At 39.8% G+C, this 23,450-nt stretch overlaps 1 protein-coding gene across 6 annotated transcripts in view; it reads right to left on the bottom strand.

Moving 5' to 3' along the window:
* REPS2 (RALBP1 associated Eps domain containing 2) overlaps positions 1 to 23,450 on the bottom strand; it is a 202,365-nt gene that overhangs the window by 69,628 nt on the left and 109,287 nt on the right. For 2 of the 6 annotated variants that reach the window (XM_008972923.4, XM_003819527.5), the window contains exons 9-13: positions 20,492 to 20,586; positions 14,549 to 14,618; positions 13,027 to 13,080; positions 8,867 to 8,912; positions 5,619 to 5,755 (exon numbers count right to left, since the gene is read on the bottom strand). In XM_008972923.4, coding sequence (XP_008971171.2) covers positions 5,619 to 5,755; positions 8,867 to 8,912; positions 13,027 to 13,080; positions 14,549 to 14,618; positions 20,492 to 20,586 — 402 coding nt within the window. The remainder of the gene's footprint in view (positions 1 to 5,618; positions 5,756 to 8,866; positions 8,913 to 13,026; positions 13,081 to 14,548; positions 14,619 to 20,491; positions 20,587 to 23,450) is intronic. The other 4 variants (XM_034950360.3, XM_063601701.1, XM_034950359.3 and 1 more) reach the window with 3 other exon arrangements.

Genomic DNA, 23,450 nt, shown 5'->3' with positions numbered 1-23,450 from the left:
CATAAAGATACCCTGAATACAGAATCGTAGGGAAGATTGAGATAGGTAACCTCAGGCAGGAAAGACATCTCTGGTACTCTCAGATACCATCATTGCAGCTAAAGAGTGAAAAGCAAATTTTTTATAATAGGTGACGTCTGTACATGAGCCAAAATTAAAAAGATACAAATAGGCATTCAACAGAAAGTAAGCTTGTTTCCCAGTCCTGTCCTCAGTCATACTGTTCCCCTTGCCCAGAGGCAACTATCATTACCAGTTTCTTTAGCATCATCCTGAAATTGTCTACACATTTATAAACATACACATTCTGCATCATACTTTTGTCACTTAATTTATCCGAGATAGCTCTCCATGTAGTATACGTGCCTGTTCTTTTTAACAGCTTCATACAATTCCATAGGATGGATGTACCATAGTTTCTTAACCATGGAATGAGTTGTTATTATCAGTATATCTAAAGCAGAGATAGGAAATTAGCTACCCATGGACAGACACTAGCCCTGGATGTGTTCTGTTCAGCCATCACAATGGTTTTAATGTGTGAATCTCAATGTATTTGGCCATATGGGATGTGGTTTAAAAAAAAAACAACTGACCATCAACATCCCCTTCTCCTTTTTTGCAGTAAGAAACGTATTTCTGGGAAATGGCTGCCCTGCCAAGGACTACATTTCCCAGCTGCCTGGCAACTAGGTCTATCCATGGGCCTAGGTCCCCCCAGCTAGATTTGAGTGGAAATGATGAAAATGCCCGGTCTGAAACTTTAAAGGAATGGCTATGTCTCCTCCACACCATCTCTGCCCCTTCTGCCAGGCAGATGCTCAATGACTGGAACAAGGCAGAGCTAAGGCTTTTTACTGTCACCATGGAAACCTCAGGCTACAAACCTCAGGCATGGCTTTGAGAAGAGGCAGGTCTGAATCAAGAGTAGAAGAGAGGGGTAGTTCTTACTGACTCCGTGGACAGAAGAAACCCCTTTTTATGAAAAAAAAAATTACCTCATGAAAATAACTGTTTCATTGAGGAAAAGGAGGTTAGGTACCAGCTTAGTGTGATTTTTCTTACAGGAATCTCAGTAATAAAAGATGTTTCATAGCTATAAATATAGAGACATAAAATCCAAACATCACTGAGCAAATTCCAGGTCTGACTGCCTCTAGGTTTTGCATACTTGCATTGTCACTGACTTAGACTTTCTTGCACATTTTTGCTATCTCTCAAACACAGCAGCTGTGTGGGACTGTGAGGCAATGGCTCCAAGAACTGGGTCAGCTATTACAAATGGTGATCTCCCTGTTACACACAGCGATCATAGTGTATCCACTTCTCCTTATGAAAACACATGCCTCGGGTCTGATGCCAGTACCTAGAGAGCCCTGGAATCATCTAGGCTACTATAAATCACACATTCACACTCTCTTTACAGACACCAAAGTTGAAGACAACTGTTCTATATTTCCAAAGTTGGCCTTATTCATTTTTATAGATTTACATTCTAAATCAGCCCTTTGTTCTTTTTCCCCATATCATGTTACCTATTTTCATAAATGTAAAGGCATTAATGCCACCTACTTCTAAGCTATTCCTTTAAATGCTGCTTGAATCCTACACCAAGAGTCTGTGGACTCTCCTTCCATTGGTTCTACAATTTTTTATTCTATTTCCTGCTTATTCCTTTGGATAAACATCATCACTCCTATGTAACAACCATCCCATCTTTCTCTTCATTTTCCTTTCATTTTTCTTTGCATCTTCTCTCCATCCTATTTCCTTTCCACACTATCACTCCACTTTAAGCCACTCTGTATCAGCACCTTAGCTTCAATCACTGCTTTTCACAATCCTGTGAGTCTCATTTTATTAAACAAGGGCTTCATTTTATCTTTCCCTTTCAACTCAAGTCCACATCTTGCTTCATCTCACATTATTTTCCCCTCTTTTCTTTACCTTTCCTTATTCTTCTATTGTCATAAACAGGGTGAACCAGGCAGTCTGTCTTAAGTGATAAAGTTGGCAGAAGGAGGGGATATGGGGGGCGGGGCTGGAGGGACAAGGAACAGCAGAGCAGCAGGTGAGGTAGGCTTCCCCATGGCCACCCTCACATTCCCAAGTGCCTGACAGGAGGGAGGTCCAGAACGTAGGCAAAATGAAGAAGAAAGAAGTGGTCCCCGTGGTTAGGCAAAGAGAGATGTAGCAACAGAAGCTGGCCAAGCCTTCTGAGCAGGCAAATCATAAGAGAAGGAATATTTATGGCCAATAACAATACAAAAAGATTCTCAGCCTCACTAGGAATCAGGGACATGAAACTGCCTATTACATAGGTAATGATTAAAAAGATGAACATGAAGCAGTGTTGGCAAGATTGTGAGGAAACACTTTCAGACAGTGTTGATGATGGAGCAAGTTGACAGGTGTTCCACCTCACCCTTTGGCAACATATAGCTACACTTTAAACATCTACAGCCTTTGACCCTGCAACTCCAACCAGCAGGATTTAACCTAAGAAAATAATTAGATGATGAAACAAAGATACGGACATGAAATTATTAATAACCTCTGCCTCGTTTATATTATAAGAACAAGGTGGTGGTGTGGGGGAGCTTGGCAAGGGGAGAGTGAGGGGAGGCTCATACCTGTGAAGGAGTGATGGGGGAGAAGGACAAAAAGAGAAACAGAGGGGTATGAAGAGGACACGGGGGTCGGGGTGGAGAGAGAGAGAGGTTTGTTTGCAAGGGTGAGAAAGGAACGGGGGCTGGGGTCGTGGGGTGGTGGGTGAGCTTAAGAGGAAAGTATGGGGAAGAGAAAAGGCAGAGAGAAGAAGGGAGAGATCTCTCCATCAAAGCACAGTCAACCATGGTATATCCATATCATGCACACCTTAAAGGGAACGGTGCAATCCTCTATATGAAATAGAAAGATGGTTAATTGGAAAGATCAGGATACAGAACAGCAAGCATAGTGTGATCCCATTTATCTAAAGTGATACATAAAGATAAGTGCAGCAAAGGGATGCCTACATGTACACCATGATTCTCAGTGAGTAGACTCTTCTGGTAGGTTTAAGCTCTATTTCATGCATTTCTAGTTTGTCAGCATTTCGATAATTTCTAGCAATATGCAATACACTAAAATTTTATATAATTTAGATAGACCCTTATACTTTTCTGTGAGAATTAACCAACATGAAAATAAATAAAGTAGATGCAATTATACCACCTGCTTTTCATACTGCAGAAATGTTCTATTCTTCATGTGATAAATTTAAACTGCTCATTAAAATTTCATCTGTATAAATTTGTACTGAAAAGACAATGGAATTAGGCTATGAACAGAGACATCACCCACCTAGCTATTCTTTGTCTAAATCTTAGATTTATCAGGCCCTACCACAAGGGACATCGTCAGGGCATTATCAAACCAAAATACTTTTTATCTTGAAGTCACATTGACACAGAGATATCAAAGAAAGCTGTCTTAATTCAGGTTTTCTCTAAAGAAGCCCCTGACATATGAACTTGAGAACAGGTATATTATTCGAGTGAGGGGAAAGTGAGACAGGGCAGGAGGGAAGCAAAACAAGAAAAAGTACATCAATGAATGATGTACTACGGCAGGCAACTGGGGTTCAGTCCTTTTGCGAGCCTTCTGAGAAACTGGGTAGGAGGAATGACAGAATTGTCTGCTAGGGGTCAAGGAAGGCAGGGTGTTATCCTCCTCGGTGGAGGCTTGCCATTTCAGGCATTAAATTCTTGATACTTGCAGGCCACGGGAATATGGGCCTTGCATGCTTACTAAGGCCTGTGGGCCAAATACAGTACTACAGGTTGAGTATCCCTAATCCCAAAAATCCAAAATCCAAAATGCTATAAAACCCTAAACTTTTTAGTGCCAACATGACACTCAAAGGAAATGGTCATTGAAGCATTTCAGATTTTTTTATTATATGCTCAATTGGTAAGCATATAATGCAAATATTCCAAAATCCAAAAATATCCAAAGCCTGAAACACTTGTGACCCCATGTATTTTGGATAAGGAATATTCAACCCATATTTGGATTATGTTTATTATCTCACCAAAACCTTACAACTCCATGGAGTATTGGCTCTACTGTACAGATTAGGAATCTGAGATGCACAAACATTAAGCTACTTGCTGAAAATCAAACAGTGAATAAGCAGCTGAGCTGAGCTCCAAACCCAGTTTTGTCTCTTCCACTATGTGATGCAGTGTCGTAAAAACCACAGCATGTGAATTCTCCAGTACAGCTGGCATCTCCTTACTGGGTCACACAACCTGAGAGAGACCTGTGAGCATTTCCAGCCTCCCTTCTTGCAAGGTAAAGGTACTGAGATAGCTTCCCAGATTGTTTTAATTTTCTTGCATCCATAGGAAAATCTTCCAGGTCATAATCCGCCAGCCATGTGAAATTTTTATAGCATCATCACCTGTGGTTACTCCCACCCTACATACCAGTCACTATGAAATTTATGCCAGAATTCAGATCAAAGTATGAGAGGAAATTCAAGGCAAATTTTTGTCTGATGAACTCATGGCAGAGAATTAAATTTGATAGAGAGTTCCAGATTTTAGTATATTAAAAAACAATCTATAACTTTACTGTGAGGAGAATACTTTATTAGAACAAATAAAACATGCTGAGCTCTGCCCAGACATAGAGGTCATGTTAATGTGTGAGCCAAGGAAAGTCTTTTCTTGCTTTAGCAGAAAAGATAATAATCTGCAAATCACTAGCATCTGAGGCTGGCCTGATTTAAAATGCACATAGATGGAGAAAAAGTTCCAGGAAATCATTGTATTTATAGCTTGCCTGCATGAGTCAGTGGAAAGGCCCTTGCTGCTCCCAAAATAACACTTGGGACAGCACCGTATCCTATCACCTTCACTAAAGCAAAGGCATGCCTCCCATCTTCTATTCCTTAGGTTCCTTAGGAGGGTATCTTCTACTTCACAGGAAGCCAAGGGAGCAGACAGGGCCCCTCTGGGCCTCCCCCACCTCCAGCCCCGCTACACAACTGCTGGCTCAAGAACATCCCATCCCCAGAAGCCCAGAGCAGCCCACTTGAAGGAGCCCTTGCCCTAGGACCCTCCACCAACCACCCAACCATCAGTCAGATTCAGAGTCCCCTCAGCATTAAATCCTACAGGACACAGGATCTTTTCCATAAGTGTAAAGTGCAGGAGAAGGTTCTGGCTAGGCCTTAATCTCCAAGATCTTTCATAGAAGACCACACAGGCATCTGAGGAAATGACAGACAGCGATCTATCTTGTTCACAAATTACCAATGATGCAGAGAGTAAGACCCCAGCCACACACTCAGCAGGCTGCATGGGAGTGAAGCATTTTTATCCTCTTGGTAGAGAATTTCCTAATTCTTGATCCATAACAAGTGTGGGCAAGGCTCCAGACACATGTGCTACATATGTGTCTAGAATTGCTTTCTCTCCCAAGAATACCATAGCCATGTGAAGACCTTCACGGAATGCGAAACTGCCAGGTCTGCTCTTTCTCCAGACTCACAGAGGCCACTGTGGCAGACACACATCCGCTGGCTCCAACAGGAAACAGAAGGGCTCAGGGGGCAAGGGGCACTTCACCTGGCACACTGGGCTGGAAGACTTTATTCAGATCCAAGGAGGAGGCTCTGGAATGGGTTTTCTGTGGCCGAGGTGGCGGGGTGGGAGGGTCCTCGCCCCTTTTCATGGCCTCTTCTATGGAGGTGCTAGAGTAAGATCTGTAGCAAAATAAGGGAAGGTCAGAAGCGAAATAGCAAAGCTTTACTCTCTGAAATTGGGGTGAAATGGAAAATACCCACGAAGTCAAAGTGACTACAAAGAACCGATGAGCTACCAAAGCAGCCATAAATTCTATTACCCATTGAATGCTACTATGTACAATAATTGTCCAAATCCAACTATGAATTGGGATCTTTTCAACCTCTTTGTTCTTATTATACCTTAGATCTAAATCAACCCCCCAAAAAAAACTTTGTGTAAATTCAAATCCATTTCTATTGGAATTGTTAATAAGAATAACATGGAGCCCCTCAGCTTAGGCATTTCCATGTTCTAACAGAAGGGCTTCATGGTATTTCATGGTATAAACTGATCAGAGAACTTTTCTCCTGTTCACTTGCAAATGTGATGACAGGCTCATGTGGAATTGGGACAGATAAGCTGAGGGTAAGAATTCAATGTTCAGGGGAATATGCCACAAACGAAGCTGGGAAAGGAAAACACACATCAATCAGATTGAGGGGTCTAGCTTGTCTTTCCCTGAGAAAGCAAAAGTCTCATTTTCAACCTTCTTCCTCAATCTATAGCAAGGCATAATTAACTAGGCAACTTCTGAGATTGTAACTCTGGTAATATCATCTTTTTAAAAAGGAACTAAATAACTTGCAAAAGGTCAGATAGAAAGTTATACAGTTCGATTCAAACTCCAATCTCTGTTTCTATATCCCATTTTTAAAATGTTCTCATACTGCCTATGAGTTGGGGGGGGAATACTTTGGTGATAGCAACTAGAATATTTATTGGAGACCTACTTACTTTCCAAATAAAATTCAACTCCATACACTGCTTAGGAATAGGTTTAAGGACGGATTCCCAATACGATGATCACGAAAAGGCCCTAAGATGTAGATGTATACATCTGTTTTATTTAGCTTCTCAACTAGCTTCATGTCAAAGCAGAAAACGACCTCTGAGTCAGAGGTACATCCTAGAGAGACAAATTAACCTCTGAAAACCTTCTTCGTACTTAGCTATTAGAGTGGCATTTATGAAGTTAGAATATATCAGTTACTATTAAACCCCTTCAGTTCTTGACAGAGCTGTTTTTGACATTGTGAGTTTTTATTTTCCTGAATAAATTTCTCAAGGATTCTTTGTGGTAGTTGAGGGTTCTGTCTGTCTTACAAGGTTGTAACTTTAATAAAGCCACCATAATGGCATGTGACGTGTTCTGGGGTGGTCCCTGTAACATAACTGGCAAGACAGGCAAGGCAGCGACAGGCAGAAACTAGCAGGGAAGAATGCTCTGGCTCTTTCAACAAGAATCAAAGGGAACTGATACGGAAGGACAAGGTTCTTAAATGGGAACACTTCACTTAAAAAAGACAATTAGAGACCCTAGCTAGAAATGAAAAGAGCTTTCTATGCCACATATAGCTTTAGTGACATGTTTCACTCAAAAAAGAAATAATGTGTGTGTAAATAATGTGTATGCGTGCACACTGTTAAGCACACAATCCCACAGCGCACATTCCTCATTTTCATTTTATTTTCGTATATAACCTGTATGTTTATATCTTCATATGGAAAGTTACTGAATACAAAATAAGTGAGATTGTATAACCATGACTGCTGCAACCAATTAAAACATAAATGTGCAGGGAGTTAATAAAATGATGAATGCAGTGGTGTTAAAATGGTGATTTTCCCTCTTTCCCTTATATTTCTATAAAACTTTATTATTTCAAAAAGGAGGATAAAAACAATTCAATTCTCTTCTTCCCAGTGAGAAGTAATGAAAATAAAATCCTCCAAATTAGACCAAAAGCGCAATCTCTGAAAGGATAATATGTAAAATTTAGCCAGACACATTAATAATAGAACGTGTGGCTATGAGATTTTATAATTTCACTGGCTTTCAGGGAGAGAGAAAGTCAGCAGAAGCTAAAACTTTGAGGTTCGATTTATGGTTAACATAGTACACATAACAGATTTCTGCAATTCAAAGGCAATTCCTACTATGAAAGCATATCCCACAACTAGTACAGACTAGTTTGTAAAAGATCCATTCATCCTTTTACAAAGGATGAGTAAATGTGTTGACCACAGAAAGAATGCCTACACCTTTTCTTCCTACCTAAATGAATTACTCTATTGTTTTTAAATACACATAAATATAAAAATATAGATATCTGTATCTTACATAAACAAGGAAACAAAACCCCAATTTGGAAAATGCAGATATAAACTAAAGGATAACTCTTCGACTTACAAAGAGATGACGTTCCTTAAATATCAGTATTTCAAGCATATAAAATATGATCAGACTTAAATTTACTTTTTCAGGATTGTGTCTAGTAGGCAAAGGAGGGAAAAATGTCACTAACAGCCAAAGCAAAACAGAAAACACACACATGGTATCCTTGTTATCCTATCTTACACTGCAGTTCTACCAGTGAAATACAGTACCAATACCATTTCCCTTCCTTAATGGATTAATTCTATTAGTGTCTCTGTATTTCCCCTCTGCACCTCTCTTCTGAGTCTCACATCAACCACAGCTCTGCCTTACTGGCTTTCTCTCTTGTACTAGCCTCTTAAAAAATGTGAAGCTTAGAGGGGCACTAAGATAGGCTCAAACAGACCACAAACATCGCTTACCTGAAACTGCAAGCTTCACTGAAGTTATCAGAAGCATTTTCTTTCCCTACTGTAGATTTTATTATCCAGACTTTTTACTTTTTGGTGTTCACCTTGTCATGATAGCAAATTTTCGTGTCTGTTACCTTACCCATATTTTCCTCTTTCCAAAGCTACTTCCCCCTATTAGTTATCATCTTGCAACAACTGGGTTGTCTCACACAATCCACTTCATGTTGAGGGGCCGTAGGGCATTAGTGGTCACCTTCTAGCACTAATGACCACAGAAACCAAGGCTCCCAGCATTACTGCATGTTCCCATCAGGCCATGCACGAGTGAAATGGCTCATATCCTAAGCTTTACATCTAAAGGAAGAGGAAATCATGGGTTGGGTTTTGGTTTGTGGTTCTTATTTCTAGGCAGGGGCACGGCACAAAGGGCATTAAAGCAGAAATTAAACGAACACTACCTGGATCTTGGTCTTGCTTTGAGACTGTTGGAATCCTTGGGAGTTGCTGAAACAAAGATATTGCTTGGGTTTCATTTCTGCAGTTAAACAAGTTTATATGCAGCACCTGGGCTAGTACAGAACACATCAACAGGTAAATGTGAGGTAAAAGTGCCCATGTGGAGAACTGGATGGCTCCCACATTTTCATGATTTCCTTGTTTTATTTCAAAATCTAAAGAAACGATTAAAAGGAAAGAAAAACCAGCATATTTTTCCTTTGGTCAAGCACTATTTGAGAGGCCATTCTCAAATCCAAGTTAATTAATGAAGACATTCCAGTATAAAAAGACAACCCCCTTGAAAGGGGGTTGTCTTTTTATATAATGATAGATTCACACTTCAGGGTTTCTTGGTCTATCATGATAGTCTAGTAATAGATTTTGAACTAGTCTACCCTGAAGGATAGGAAGAAGTCTATCTAACTACACGTTTAAAAAAAAAAAAAATACACTACCAGAGCAGCATGGCCACAAAAAAACAAAGCTCTCACAAGTAAGTGGAAATGAGCTATACAGCTTCTCCTGTAAGAAAATATCCTTGTGTCCCACATATCTGTGACCAAATCATACAGAGAATTATGAACAATATCGCTGAATCTTTTCCCAGCCATATGACTTTTCCTCATCAAATTTAAATCATAAACTAACTTGCTCACTACCAACGCCCATACAGCCTTCTTCCCCATCACAAGTTGTGAGGAGTAATTAGAAACATTTACAAAAACACTGATCCTCTTTTTATGCTTTCAATCCTCTATGGAAGACAACTTTAGGAACCAGTAGCTATGCTCAGGTGTTACAAACATTGCAAATTTTTCATCATAAAATGTCATAAAAAATCATAGAAAAGGTGCTAGTAACACAGAACAAGAAGAATGTAATTTCTTTGTCTGCATGAATTCTTCCAAAAAGAAAATGTCTCACTGCATTATCTCATCCTCTTTTACATTGCTCCAAAGATAAAAACCCTCCTTGGTATGAAGTAGCCTGAATTTATGATGATCATTAAAATCCTTGGGTTAGATAACAGGACAGAGAGGGGAGGTGAAAATCCTCATAAATGCTAACAAGGCACAAAGCAAACTACTGGTCAGCTGCACAAGAGATACACTTCTCCCAACCCAAGCATTTTGGCTTGTTGTAGTGAGAACACAGAGATCTTCTAGCTTCAAACAGCTGAAACGCTGCCAGAGTGCAGGAAAGCCTGGAAAGCCCAAGGAGTTTGAGTCCCCTTTTGCCCATTATCGTGCACCCACACCTGGATATAGACAGAAAAAGACCTCCCTCCCTCCTACAAACCCCAGGCAGCAAAGAAAGCGGCCTCAGGAAGCCTCTCTCCCAGCTCAGGAGGCTGCCTTGGGGCTGGGTGGACAGAGTGGACCAGACTCACCACAGAGCTGGGGAAGCCCTCTACGCAGGCTGCCTGCAGCTGGCTCCGTGGCCCTCTTCTCCCTCAGGCCCCACTGCTTTCAAGAAATACGTGGGTAGGAGAGGTCCCGGCCATGATAAAATACTGTTCCCCAAACCAGACCATGGTGACTGTTAATTCCTTTGTCAAGTGCCATTATCTTTGTCTTTTTGCTGGTAGGGATGGGTGTGGAAGGAGGGGTGAGCCCTGCTGGTGAGAGATAGACAGACAGACAGATGGGGTGAGGGTGTGGATGAGTAGTGGAGAGACAGGACTAGAGACCAGGCCAGGAGCCCTGAGACTAAGGCCCTCCTCCTGGCCATGACACTAACTAGCTGTTACTTCCCTGAACCTCAGTCTCCTCACCTAGAAAACAAAGGCAATAAAAATGCAGTTTCTTTCTCACAGGGACAGATAAGGTGAAAGTAATTTAAAAACTGAACGTACTTTAGAATTGCAAAATATTACTATTGTAGAGTGCATAAATAAAGGCTCCTAATTTTTTAAGCCTGGAAATCTGGTTTCTAAATTTAGTTTCTTCTAGGACAGTAAAGGAGGTGCAGGTGGGAGCAGGTAATGGAAGGACAGAACTGCTCTACCCCAATAAAAACATGGGGTGATAGTTGGCAATGGAGCAGCTGCTAGAATCACCAACAACAGTCTAAAGACAGCACTGTGAGGGTAAACCAGCTGAAAACACCTCAACATGGGCCAGAAACATCAAGAAAAAGACCATCATTGTGCATGGTGCTCTGCTGAATTAGGTTGGAATGGGATATTGGTTTAAAAAATCTCTTAAGGCTCCACTAACATAGACACTCTCAGCAATTACAACAAGTGGATCATAGCTTCTCGTGTAGCTGGAAAGAGGGAAAAGGACTGCCACCTTCCTAGAACACTCAAGGCATGTCATCTTTCCAGGAAATGGGAATGGAAAGAGGAGCAGGCCTAGAGATTAACCCTCCAAAAAGCAGCAACTGAACTGAGGTCCACATGGCAAGGACAGCCATCCAGAATTCTAAATCACCACCTTGAAACGCTTGTGTCTCCCACTGGGAATCCAAACATTTCCCAGAAAAGGAGGGATTAACTATGTTTAAGATGAGGAACTCCCTCATACCCAGAGAGGGGCAGTAGTGGGAAGAACAAATCAGAAAACACATAGCATGCTGCCAGGCACAACGAGAAATCAATTCCGACATACTTCTCATGCTGTGGCACACCTGACAAGTTTTATTTGGTGATGCCATGTCCTAGTCAATGAAGGAATGTTAAAAATGAGATCTAAAGCTCATGCCCCAGAGGACACTTGATCTTGTGCTAAAATCCCTTAAAAAAAAAAATAGGAAAAGTTATGATCCTCAAAGGCTGTTGGAGAAGCACCAATTTAACACTCCAAATTTAAACAGCTTTTACTAATACTACAACATGAAGTTTACAAAAACTGGAATGCATCCACTTTAGCTCCAGAAATAAGAGCTAGACAGAACTGATCCCAGGCGTTGGCCTACATTAACAGAGCATTTCACCCAATAAGGAATGAATTCAAATCTGTTTCAAGAGTCAAAATTAAGCTTGGGAATTCCCATCACTTTTGGAGTCATGGTTGATCTATAACCTTAATTTTCTATTTTGTAGCATCACCTTCCAGAGCTGGTGGTTCCCAAAATAGGCTATGTACCAGAACCAACTGGGGAGCTGCCTAAAAATACACCTTCTCAGGCTTCCATAATTGAAATTCATCATCCACATTCATTCATATTTATTCTCATTCTCATGTTCTCTCTCTCTCTCCTTCCCCCTACCATATTTTTCTCCCACTCCCCCAACTCCTTCCTCTCCCTCCACCCATCTCTCTTTGAAACTCTGAATGAACTTGACATTTGGGAAATATTGTACCACAGCATAAGCCTCAACATTATATTGATTCCTCTGTTCCAATGTTCAACAAATAAGCCTAGGATGATAGCTAGCTTATCACAACAAACATGATTGACTTATTAAAAATATACAAGAAATAAAACAGCAAAAGAGAAAGCAACAACTTCTTTCATGTCCTTATAACTAGAGCTCCAAATAGTAATGTCTTCTGTAGCCACTTTGTTTTTAACTAGATTCAACTTGGTTCAATGATGGCTCCATCAACAGAGAGCTGCGGACACAGGGGCAGCCATTCTCCATGACTCCACAGACACAGGTCTGACTCTCCAAAAAACTGGACAACTTTTATTTTTCTCCTTGGAATCCACTCCATATATAAGCACATACAGTTGCCTTCCTGGTGGTGAAGCATAATAAAAATATTTGAGATTTCTGCTTTGGAAATGGAAAATATCAACTCTGGGCCTCCAATTGATCTACCCTATAAGTTCCTTACTCTACACAAAACCCAAAATGGCTTGTTGAAATCATCTCAACCTCAAGCCTTCTCAATTTTGCACTTAGTAACAAGACCCTATATTCACACAGAGTGATCCTTCGTGATCCTTTCAGTGAAACTTAAAAACTTGAAAAGATATCACCCCGTTCTCATACCTGAAAAGAGAGAAAGGGTAAAAAGCCAAAAGGTTTCCTTGTAATAAAATACAAGACAAATAAATAGAGAGAAACAGACACACTATCACAGAGGTATCAATCTTCTACTCACTGACTTGCTGATTTTTTATTTAAAAATAATTATATATAAAGTATACAAAAATGGTTTTCTCCTACCTGGATCCTCAGACACGTCCTTTGGTAAGGCTTCATTGATAGTACTTTTCAAAGCTAGTTGTGTTTTGTTTTTTAAGCAAAAAGAAAGAGAAAAGAGGAAAAAAAATTAAAACTATAAAATGTTATTTCTGAGGCAAATTGGATTGAAACAAAGAATCGCTAGTCATCACTTAGAAAAACAGGTCTCACAAACCTCTAAAAGTTGCTATAGCATTTACTAAAACAATAAAGACCTCCTGGAGTATGGAAATAGGTTCTCCTTCTACAAAGAGCAAAGATGTATTTTCAACTTTCCAGAGACAGCACCTCAAGCAGATAGGAGAAGTATTACCAGGAAGTATTGGGAGTTTCTCCCTCTTTCATTCCTGACACCCAGACTGATGACATGAGAATCCCTGGGAGTGAAATCCAGGCTTCAATATTTTTACAGTTTGCCCAGTTATTCCACTGTGCAGTTAGGAGAATGGTCAGAGTACATGCTACTGCAGACAATGTCCAGTTCTACCTGTCTCTCCCAAGCAAGTATTTAAATAGAGAACATGCAATTACTGTCACTTAATGGAAAACTTATTTTTCATGTTAAGCCCCCATACAATGCCTAATCAATGGCAGGCCTCAACAATAAAACCTGAAATAGCTTCACTGATTTTTAGTCCCTTCAAATAAGCCTCCCATTCATGGGTAGTAAATCAATATCAAATAACAGGCAGAATACTGGCTTGAGGCTTAGAAAAAATCTTGGTTCTTGTCCCAAATCTTTTTCTTAATAACTAGGCAAATGATTCATAGTGTCTGAATTTCAGTTTACTCATCTCTAAATTTCAGGTGATAAAACTTACCAGCCTCCATTCAGTTTTGTGAGGACTGAATAAGACAGTATATGAGCAAGGACCTGGTAGATTATAAAGCACTATACAAAGTATAGGAGGTGGGGGAGAGGGTCCCTCCCACACTTCTAGATATTCCCAAGCCAACTCTTCCCTGGGAGTAGCTCTAACACGGAATGCTGTGCTGCACTGCTTCTCAGCTGCCCAGTAAGATAGGAAAATTGTAGCTGGGCTCCATGTCACACTCCCACACTCACAAAGCCAAGAAACAGATAAACACTAAGGACAGAAGCTGTGTCCAGAAGCGAACTTCCTCATGGATTAGAGCTGTATGCAAATGTGCATTTACACTGATGTCTGGGATCACATCCGCAAACACAACATGTTCTCAATTCGTTCAGCTTCCTGTCATTTCCTAATTGCTATGATCAGATTCCAGTGTAAGGTGTTAAGAGTAGGCTGAGGGTCAGCAATGACCAAGGGGCCAATGAGTTGGAAGACTCTGGACACTCAAGCTCTTGCTACCACTTTGTGAACTATTGTTTTATGACAATGATTTGAACTACTTAGTCTATCCAAATGTGTTTACATGCTGAGAACCACCCTCATATGCTCTAGAAGCCACCATTCCAAAAGGAGTAGATAAGATAACAGGTAGAACGCTGGTTAAAGAAGAAAACTCATTCTTTTCCTACCTTGTTTGTCATCACTAGTTACATCCTGGTTAGGGACAGGAAGGTCAGCCATGTCTTTAACAGATGTCTTCTTTGAAAAAGAAAAGTAAATGAATTAAACTGGTTGGAACAGAAATTAAGTGATGCGCACATATGACGAAAAAAAATTTTTTTTTTGAGACAGAGTCTCGCACTGTCGCCCAGGCTGGAGTGCAGTGGCGCGATCTCGGCTCACTGCAAGCTCCACCTCCCGGGTTCACGCCATTCTCCTGCCTCAGCCTCCCGAGTAGCTGGGACTACAGGCGCCCGCCACCACGCCTGGCTAATTTTTTCTATTTTTTAGTAGAGAAGGACTTTCACTGTGTTAGCCAGGATGGTCTCCATCTCCTGACCTCGTGATCCACCCGCCTCAGCCTCCCAAAGTGCTAAGATTATAGGCGTGAGCCACCGCGCCCAGCCGAAAATGTCTTAAAAGCTATTATTTCTTGCCACCATTTCCGTCTGCAGTAAACCCTGCATTTAATACTACCTTATTTTTTTTAGGTTCCTAGTGAGGTATATGTTAATTTGTATTGAAATTTTACATACACAGAGGAAAAAAATGATTCAGATTAAGGCACATGTATTAAATCTGAATTCAGATTGGGATTCAGCCACAGAATTGCATAGCAACTCTGGTCCATTTGGCCAAGAACAAACCTGTTCTTTATGTATTTTTTCACAAACACAAAGAAGTTCTGACAAGTGGCCCCACAATGTGGGTGTTTGCCAAGATCTGTCATGCAGATGGTGTCTAAACCTGACTAAACCAGCCTTCTTGTTGTGGGATAAAAGAATTTTACTGATGAGCAGATTAAAATTTTCTCCTAATGCAAACAGGGGGGAAGTCCTCACACTAATATGAATACCCAAATCTATCAAGTATGAATTAGTTTTAAACCGTTTAAAATCTACTTACTGTAAATTTACTTCTTGTAAATTCTCAATTTAACACACATTCTAACTATAGTTAATAACAATGTATGGTATACTTGAAAACTGCTAAGGGAGTTGATGTTAAATGTTCTCACCACACCAAAAAAAGGTAACTGTGAGAGGTGACAGATATGTTAACTAGCTTGATTGCAGTAATCATTTCACAATATATACATAGATGAAAACATCATAAATATATATTTTTTGTCAATTATACCTCAAAGCTGGAAAAGAATATGCACTCTAATGCCTATAAGATTAAGTTCAAGAATAATATATATTCACATTTGCTTTATTTATATACACAAACTCTGGAAAGATATGTAAGAATTGAAAGGTGAGTTGGTAGATGGGAGGAAGACTTGTCAACATATGTCTTTTGATATTGTTTATATTTAAAACATACTCACAAATCAAATAAAGATAAATTGTAACATTTATCTTGAAGGAAGGAGAGTAAATGCCTGGAGCCATCTGGTGTTCCAAAAAGTTAATTGGTTTACCTCTCAGAACCTAAACAACCCCAGAGAGATAAGCAATACTTTTGTTTTTAAACTGTTCTGAAGAAAGAGACCGAAGTATTACTCAGTAGAAAACTGGTCTAAGATTTAACAGTCTTCACTCAGGTAATTCTTTTTTTTGAGATGGAGTCCTGCTCTGTTGCCCAGGCTGGAGTGCAGTGGCACAATCTTGGCTCACTGCAACCTCCACCTCCCAGGTTCAAGTGATTCTCCTGCCTCAGCCTCCTGAGTAGCTGGGACTACAGGCATATGCCACCACGCCCGGCTAATTTTTTGTATTTTTAACAAAGACAGGGTTTCACCGTGTTAGCCAGGATGGTCTCAATCTCCTGACCTCGTGATCTGCCCACCTCGGCCTCACATAGTGCTGGGATTTACTCATTAAAACGAAGTATCCAGATATAATTTTCTATTCAAAGTCTACTATCTCCAATAGAACAGACAATGTATCATAACAGTGCATTTCTTTCATTGTCTTTTCCCACCTGCATTATAAATCAGGCCCCTTTGGAGAATAACATAATTTAGAAGTAGGCAATGTAGATAAAAAGAAATCTCAAAAAATTGTTGAAATAAATTAAATATCTAAATAAATGGAAAGACATCTCATGTTCATGAGTTAGAAGACTTAATATTGGTAAGGTGGCCATACTCTCCAAACTGATCTACAAATTCAATGCAATCTTTGTCAGAATTTGGCAAGCTTGTCCTAAATTTCATATGGAAATGCAAGGAAGTCAGAATAGCAAAATATTCTTGAAAAAGAAGAAAAAAGTTAAAGGATTCACACTTCTTGATTTCAAAACTTACTACAAATCTAAAATTATCAAGACACTGTGGTACTGGCATAATCATAAACATATAGATCAATAGAATAGAACTGAAAACCCAGAAATAAACCCTTACATCTATGGTCAGTTGATTTCCAACAAGGGTGCAAGACAATTCAATGGGAAAAAAAACATCTTTTCAATAAATGGTGCTGGGACGACTAGAAATCCACATACAAAAAAATAAAGTTGGACCTCTTCCTCAGAACATACACAAAAATTAACTCAAAATCACACACCTAAATGTAAAGGTCTAAAACTATAAAACTCTCAGAAGAGGCCAGGCTCAGTGGTTCACGCCTGTAATCCCAGCACTATGGGAGGCCGAGGTGGGTGGATCACAATGTCAAGAGATCAAGACCATCCTGGCCAACATGGTGAAACCTCATCTCCACTAAAAATAGAAAAATTCTCTGGGCTTGGTGGCACGCACCTGTAGTCCCAGCTACTCAGGAGGCTGAGGCAGGAGAATTGCTTGAACCCGGGAGGCAGAGGTTGCAATGAGCTGAGATCACGCCACTGCACTCTGGCCTGGTGACAGAGCGAGATTCCGTCTCAAAAAACAAAACAAAACAAAAAAACAAACAAACAAAACTCTTAGAAGAAAACATGGAAGTAAATCTTCGTGATTTAATATTAGGCAATGGTTTCTTAGGTATGATGCCAAAAGCACAAGAACACTTACAATTCAATAGACAAGTAATGCAATTTTAAAATGGACAAAGGACGAGGCACTTGGCAAAAGAAGATATACAAATGGCTAATAAGCACACAAAAAGATGCTCAACGTCATTAATCATTAGGAAACTCAAATCAAAACCACCATGAGATACCACTTCATTCCACTAGGGTGTCTAAAATCAAAAAGGCAGACAATAAGTGTTAACAAGGATGTGGGAAAATTGGAACCCTCATACACTGCTAGTGGAAGAATGTAAAATAGTATAGTTGCTTTGGAGAGCAGTTTGGTGGTTCCTCAGAAAGTTAACTTATGATACAATCCAACAACTCCACTCCTAGGTATATACTCGAGAGAACCGAAAACACACACCCACACAAAAACTTGTACATCTATGTTCATAGCAGCATTATTTACAATAGCCAAAAGTGGAAGCAATGCAAATGTCCATCAACTGATGAATGGACAAACAAAATGTAGCATATCCATATAATGCAATATTATTCAGCATTAAAAAGGAATGAAGCACTGATACATGTTATGATCTGAGTGAACCTTGAAAACATTATACTAAGTGAAAGAATACGGTCACAAAACACTACATACTATATGCTTCCATTTATATGAAATGTCCAGAATAGGCAAATCTAGAGACAGAAAATAGACTAGTGATTATCAGAGGCTGGCAGAGACAGTGGAATAGGAAGTGACTGCTCATGAGTATTGGGTTTCTCTTTGGGCTGATGATGTTCTTCTAAAATTAAACTGTAGTGATGGTGGAACAACTGTTAATATAATAAAAATTACTGAATTGTATACTTTAAATGGGTATGGTATGTAAAGTCTCTATCAATAAAGCTGTTTAGAAAAAGAAAGAAATCCAGTAATGTAAGAGACACTCATAAAAAGAAATATACCTGAAATTATCATCTGTAATTCTTAATGGAAATAAGTACATGGCTACAGCTCTGCTGTCTTTAGAAAAAGATGTATCACTAAGCCAATTTCTCATGACCTGAGACCTAAATCAGCTGCAGCTTTGTTCAGAACACAACCACCTATACTGGAGTCATCAATCACAGGGCTGGTTCCAAAATCTAATTAAACTCCATGCATTCATGATAGATTAAAAGACTAGTAGAAAGAACAATCAGTAATAGTTTAGAAGAACATGAAATATTGAATCATTATTGCAATCTGACCCGTACTTCTTAAATGAACAAACCATCAATAAACCCTATTACTTTGTCCTTGAATTCTGTTTACTGCATTCATTGTCTAAAACCATAGCATCCTCAAAAATAACAATTTGGTTGGAAAAGAGGGATTTTTTGTTGTTGTTTTGCTTTCTTCTTTGGATAGGGCAAAAAAAAAAAAAAAAAAAAGACTAGGTAGTTTTTAATCTCCCCTCCCCAAGGAGGCCACTTAAAGTATGCAAAAGTATATAAAACTAGCTGCATATAAAATCCACAAAGGTGAATATATGTAACGCCATCCAGGACATTAGAGAGAGAGAAAGAGCAAGCGAGAGAGACTGTGTGTGTGTGTGTGTGTGTGTGTGTGTAACAGTAAAACAGACATCAGGGTGTGCGTGTGTAACAGATTTTATGGCCGTTTTAAAGAAGACCAACTAATAACTTCATCATTTTATGCAAGCAGGGGGGCCCATCACACACACACACATAGTCAGAGAGCCATAGATGTATCCATCCTGGCTTGATAAACAAAGCTCTTTAAACACTGCTAGAAGCCCCAAAGTAAACTAAGGGCCATGAAAAGTGGCAAACTATTTTATCTCTCTCTTTGTCATATGCATTCTGCAGAAAAAAAAAAATTTTAACCAAAATTCTTCAAATGCACATCTGTCATTCCTCCTGAAGTGACTTTTCTTTATGTCTTTTTCCCATGAGTAGAAATCTGAGGAAAGTACCATGGAGGATACAACTCAAAGAAAGAGAAGCAAAATGGCAGAGAGATGTTAGTCAGAGGGGCACTGGAAAGGCAGGCTTGACTGGCTCACAGGGGAGCAGAAGGTGCCATCCATAACACATGCTACAGGCATGAGGGCCTCATGTGAGAGAATAAATCATCATGCACAGTCACAAGAAATTAAAGAAATGTCCCTGTTCCCTGACTTTGACTTCTATCATCTTGCAGTGGTTTCAACTAGGGTCAGAGGACTCTAATAGTCTCTGACTATTATGGAGTCTGTGAATAAAGCTCCATTTATTAAACATTTCCAGATCTTTTAAGGAAGGGAAAAGCAGGTATCCTAAATTGTCATCACAGTAATCATAATGGTGATGATGATGATAATGACAATGGTGATGACAATAATAACTATAACAACTCCTATTTATTGATCCATAGCTAAGGCTTCCTAAGCACTTGGCTAAGCCCTTCCATCCATGGCCCAACACTGGGGGAATTCTCCAAGTTCCTTCTGGGGATCATCCAAATCAGTCCTCATTTGGTTCAAAAGCTAAAAACCCTGAGGGAGTTCCGAATGTGATTTGGGGCCCTCATATAAAGTTCTCAAACCTCTTCTCAAAACAGTTCTGATTCAGTATAGCTTATTAATGCCCAACTGATAAAAATACAATCAAAATTGTTTACTAGGGAATTAAAGCTTGGTTAAAGTAAATAACTTGGCTAGAATTTTCTGGCTTAGTTTGGCTATATCTACATTTCACATCTAGAAGTTCTAGAGATTATGTTACTTACTTTACCACATCCAGTTTTAGGGAGAAAAGGGAAAAAAACTATAGATACATCTGGTGTCTAGATCTGAAAGGCTGAGCATCAAAGTATTAATAATTACCAAGTATGAAAAGGAAATGTTATAAAAGCTCATTTTCAAACAAAAAAAAAGTTCATTTTCCAGAATTTGTAAAGAACATAGGCCAATGGATTTAACTCCATACACATCCTTATTTATTAGCATATGAAGATCTTTTACCTCCATCCGATTCAAGTCACGAGGTTGTTGATTTGCCGGCAGTGACTCAGAATAAGAATCAAATAATTGACAGTCCCATTTGGGCTTAGGAAAAGCTAAGAAGAAACAAAAAGAATATATCAGAATATTTCCTATAGCCATAGTAATCAGTGTTTCCCATCAGCTTTTCTGTGCTTGTTAAATATAACAACAAAATCAGCTAGCTCTGATAGACCACATATGGCATTCATCATGCTGAGGTAGTACTTTCAGTTCTTTATATGGACAACCCAGTACTTCTATTATCCCCATTTCACATGTGATGAAACTGAGAACAGGGCAACTTACTCAAGGTCATACAGCTGATAAATGGAAGAGCAGGGACTTGAACTCTCAGCAGTCTGGCTGAAGGGTATGTGCTCTGAACACTTCATGTTATAGCATAGTAATTTTCCACAATAACCATCACTATCACAATATGTAAGTCTTAACTATGTTACTAGTGTAGTTTCTAATGTATAGGGACATTAACTAAGGAAATACATCATTTAACTATTGTTAGAAATAGGCAAGATCTTATAATGATGTGCACCCAACATGATTTTACAAAATATTTATCTCCTTGGTTGGCAGGAATGATAAAAATAAGAGCATAAATTCTTGCTGATTTACAACAAAGAAAAAGAGAATCACATTAAGGGTTTCTTTCAATATGCAATAGTGACACTGGCTGTTATTTCGGTGGTTGAGTGAATTCACATGAGGAAAGATCAGGCTACTTGGTAAGCTAATTACTTCACACCAGGCTATGTCTCAGAAGCAGATTCTGCTTCACTACTTTGTCACAAAGTAATTAGGAAAGAAATATCTCAACAGCTAGAAAATTTGTCAATATTCCAAAGAGGAAAAGCAGACTGTGGCAGATAATAAACAGAAGCTACAAATCAAATTTGTCACGACAAGCTATTAGGAAATAAAATTGTAATGCAAGGTTTAAAAAAATTTGAATCAAATGTGAAAAGTGGATTGGCATTGTTTTTAATCCTTCCCCACCCTCCCACTCCCATCAGGGACTGAAATGCCAATATCCTTCTGCAGTAAAGTACTGGCCATTGGCCAGGCATGGTGGCTCACACCTGTAATGACAGCACTTTGGGAGGCCAAGGCAGGAGGATTGCTCGAGCCCAGGAGTTTGAGACCAGCCTGGGCAACATAGTGAGACCCTGTTTCATCTGTCTTTGTATCTACCTACCTACCTACCTACGTGTCTATCTAATTTAAATAAATACATACATGCATACATACATACAGTAAGTAAGTAAGGAAGTACTGGTCTGAGTATCAGCACCACGTGGAGTTGAGTACAAGCACCTTAATTTGTTCATTTGCTTACTCTGGTCTGAATTTCACCGATTTCTCTTTCTAGTCTATCAATCAAGGCTCTGACTGGTATTATATGACTGATGCTTTATCATGAGCGGATCTTCCTGTGAAGAAAGCTAACACTTTCCAAAACTATAATTTTGTCAATTACCTGCTAAATCTCTCTCCAAGGTGTCCACATCTCTCCATCTCACTGTCGCCTCCCCATTGCAAGCACCCCGCTGCTCCTGACTGGCCAGCTACCACAACTTAGTCTTCTGGTTTCTACCCGTGCCCCTCAAAACCTGTTCTCTGGACAGTAACCTGCATGATCATTTCACATAGCAAATCTGATTGTGTCACTTATCTGCCTAAAATAAGGTGACATTATTGCCCGTCATATGTTCCCCACCTTCTTCCTCAGCTTCAACCCAGCCTCTCTACCCCGGTTCTGTGCACGCCAGCCACTGTGGCCTGAAATTCCCACTCCTCCTATGCTCCAAGCCCCCTCTCAGAGCCTCCCCAGCATACCTGCTGTTCCCCCTTCCCAGAACCTAAGCTTCTCTCTTCTTCGCCTATGTAGTCCTTAGCTCAGCCTTCACATCTCAGCCCAAACGTTTAAGGAAATCTTCCCTAAGATCATGCACCCTCTTGCTGCACCTGTACTTCCCCTTCATGGCACGTATCAACTGCCCACAAGTTCATGGGAGTAGGAGCTCTGTCATACAGCATTCTGACCACAGTGAACAATGTGGTACCTCTCACGCAGTAAGTACTCCATAGGTATTTTTTAACAAACTCTATGGCAAAAATTTCTACCAGAACCCACCCAATCACCTATCAAAAGGTGACTTTTTTTATTTTTTTATTTTTATTTTATTTTATTTTTGAAATGGAATCTCACTCTGTCACCCAGGCTGGAGTGCAGTGACGCAATCTCGGCTCACTGCAACCTCTGCCTCCCAGGTTCAAGCAATTCTCCTGCCTCAGCCACCCGAGTAGCTGGGGACTACAGGTGCACGCCACCGCACCTGGCTAATTTTTGTATTTTTTGGTGGAGACAGGGTTTCACCATGCTGCCCAGGCTGGTCTCAAAATCCTGACCTCAATTGATCCTCCTGCCTCAGCCTCCCAGAGTGCTGGGATTACAGGCGTGAGCCACCTCACCCAGCTGAAACTATCAAAAGGAGACTTTTGATGAAACTATCAAAAGGAGACTTTTGATGAAACTATCAAAAGGAGACTTTTGATGAAACTATCAAAAGGAGACTTTTGATGAAACTATCAAAAGGAGACTTTTGATGAAACTATCAAAAGGAGACTTTTGATGAAACTATCAAAAGGAGACTTTTGATGAAACTATCAAAAGGAGACTTTTGATGAAACTATCAAAAGGCTAGCGGGTAAGCCACCAACTAATACAACTCTGTCCTTGAAGTTTTACTATTAGGGAAAAGGGACTATTTCCATAATTGCAAGTAAAATGGCATCAGATACAATTCCTGTTCCATTATTTTAGAAAACAGGCCAGGTGTGGTGGGTGGTTCATGCCTGTAATCCCAGAACTTTGGGAGGCCGAGGTGGGTGGATCACTTGAGGCCAGAAATTCGGGACCAGC

The sequence above is a fragment of the Pan paniscus genome, chromosome X (assembly GCF_029289425.2).
Source record: "Pan paniscus chromosome X, NHGRI_mPanPan1-v2.0_pri, whole genome shotgun sequence".
NCBI classification, from domain to species: Eukaryota; Metazoa; Chordata; class Mammalia; order Primates; family Hominidae; genus Pan; species Pan paniscus.
Note: the sequence above shows the minus strand (reverse complement) of the source record. Positions and strands in the feature narration are given on the sequence as shown.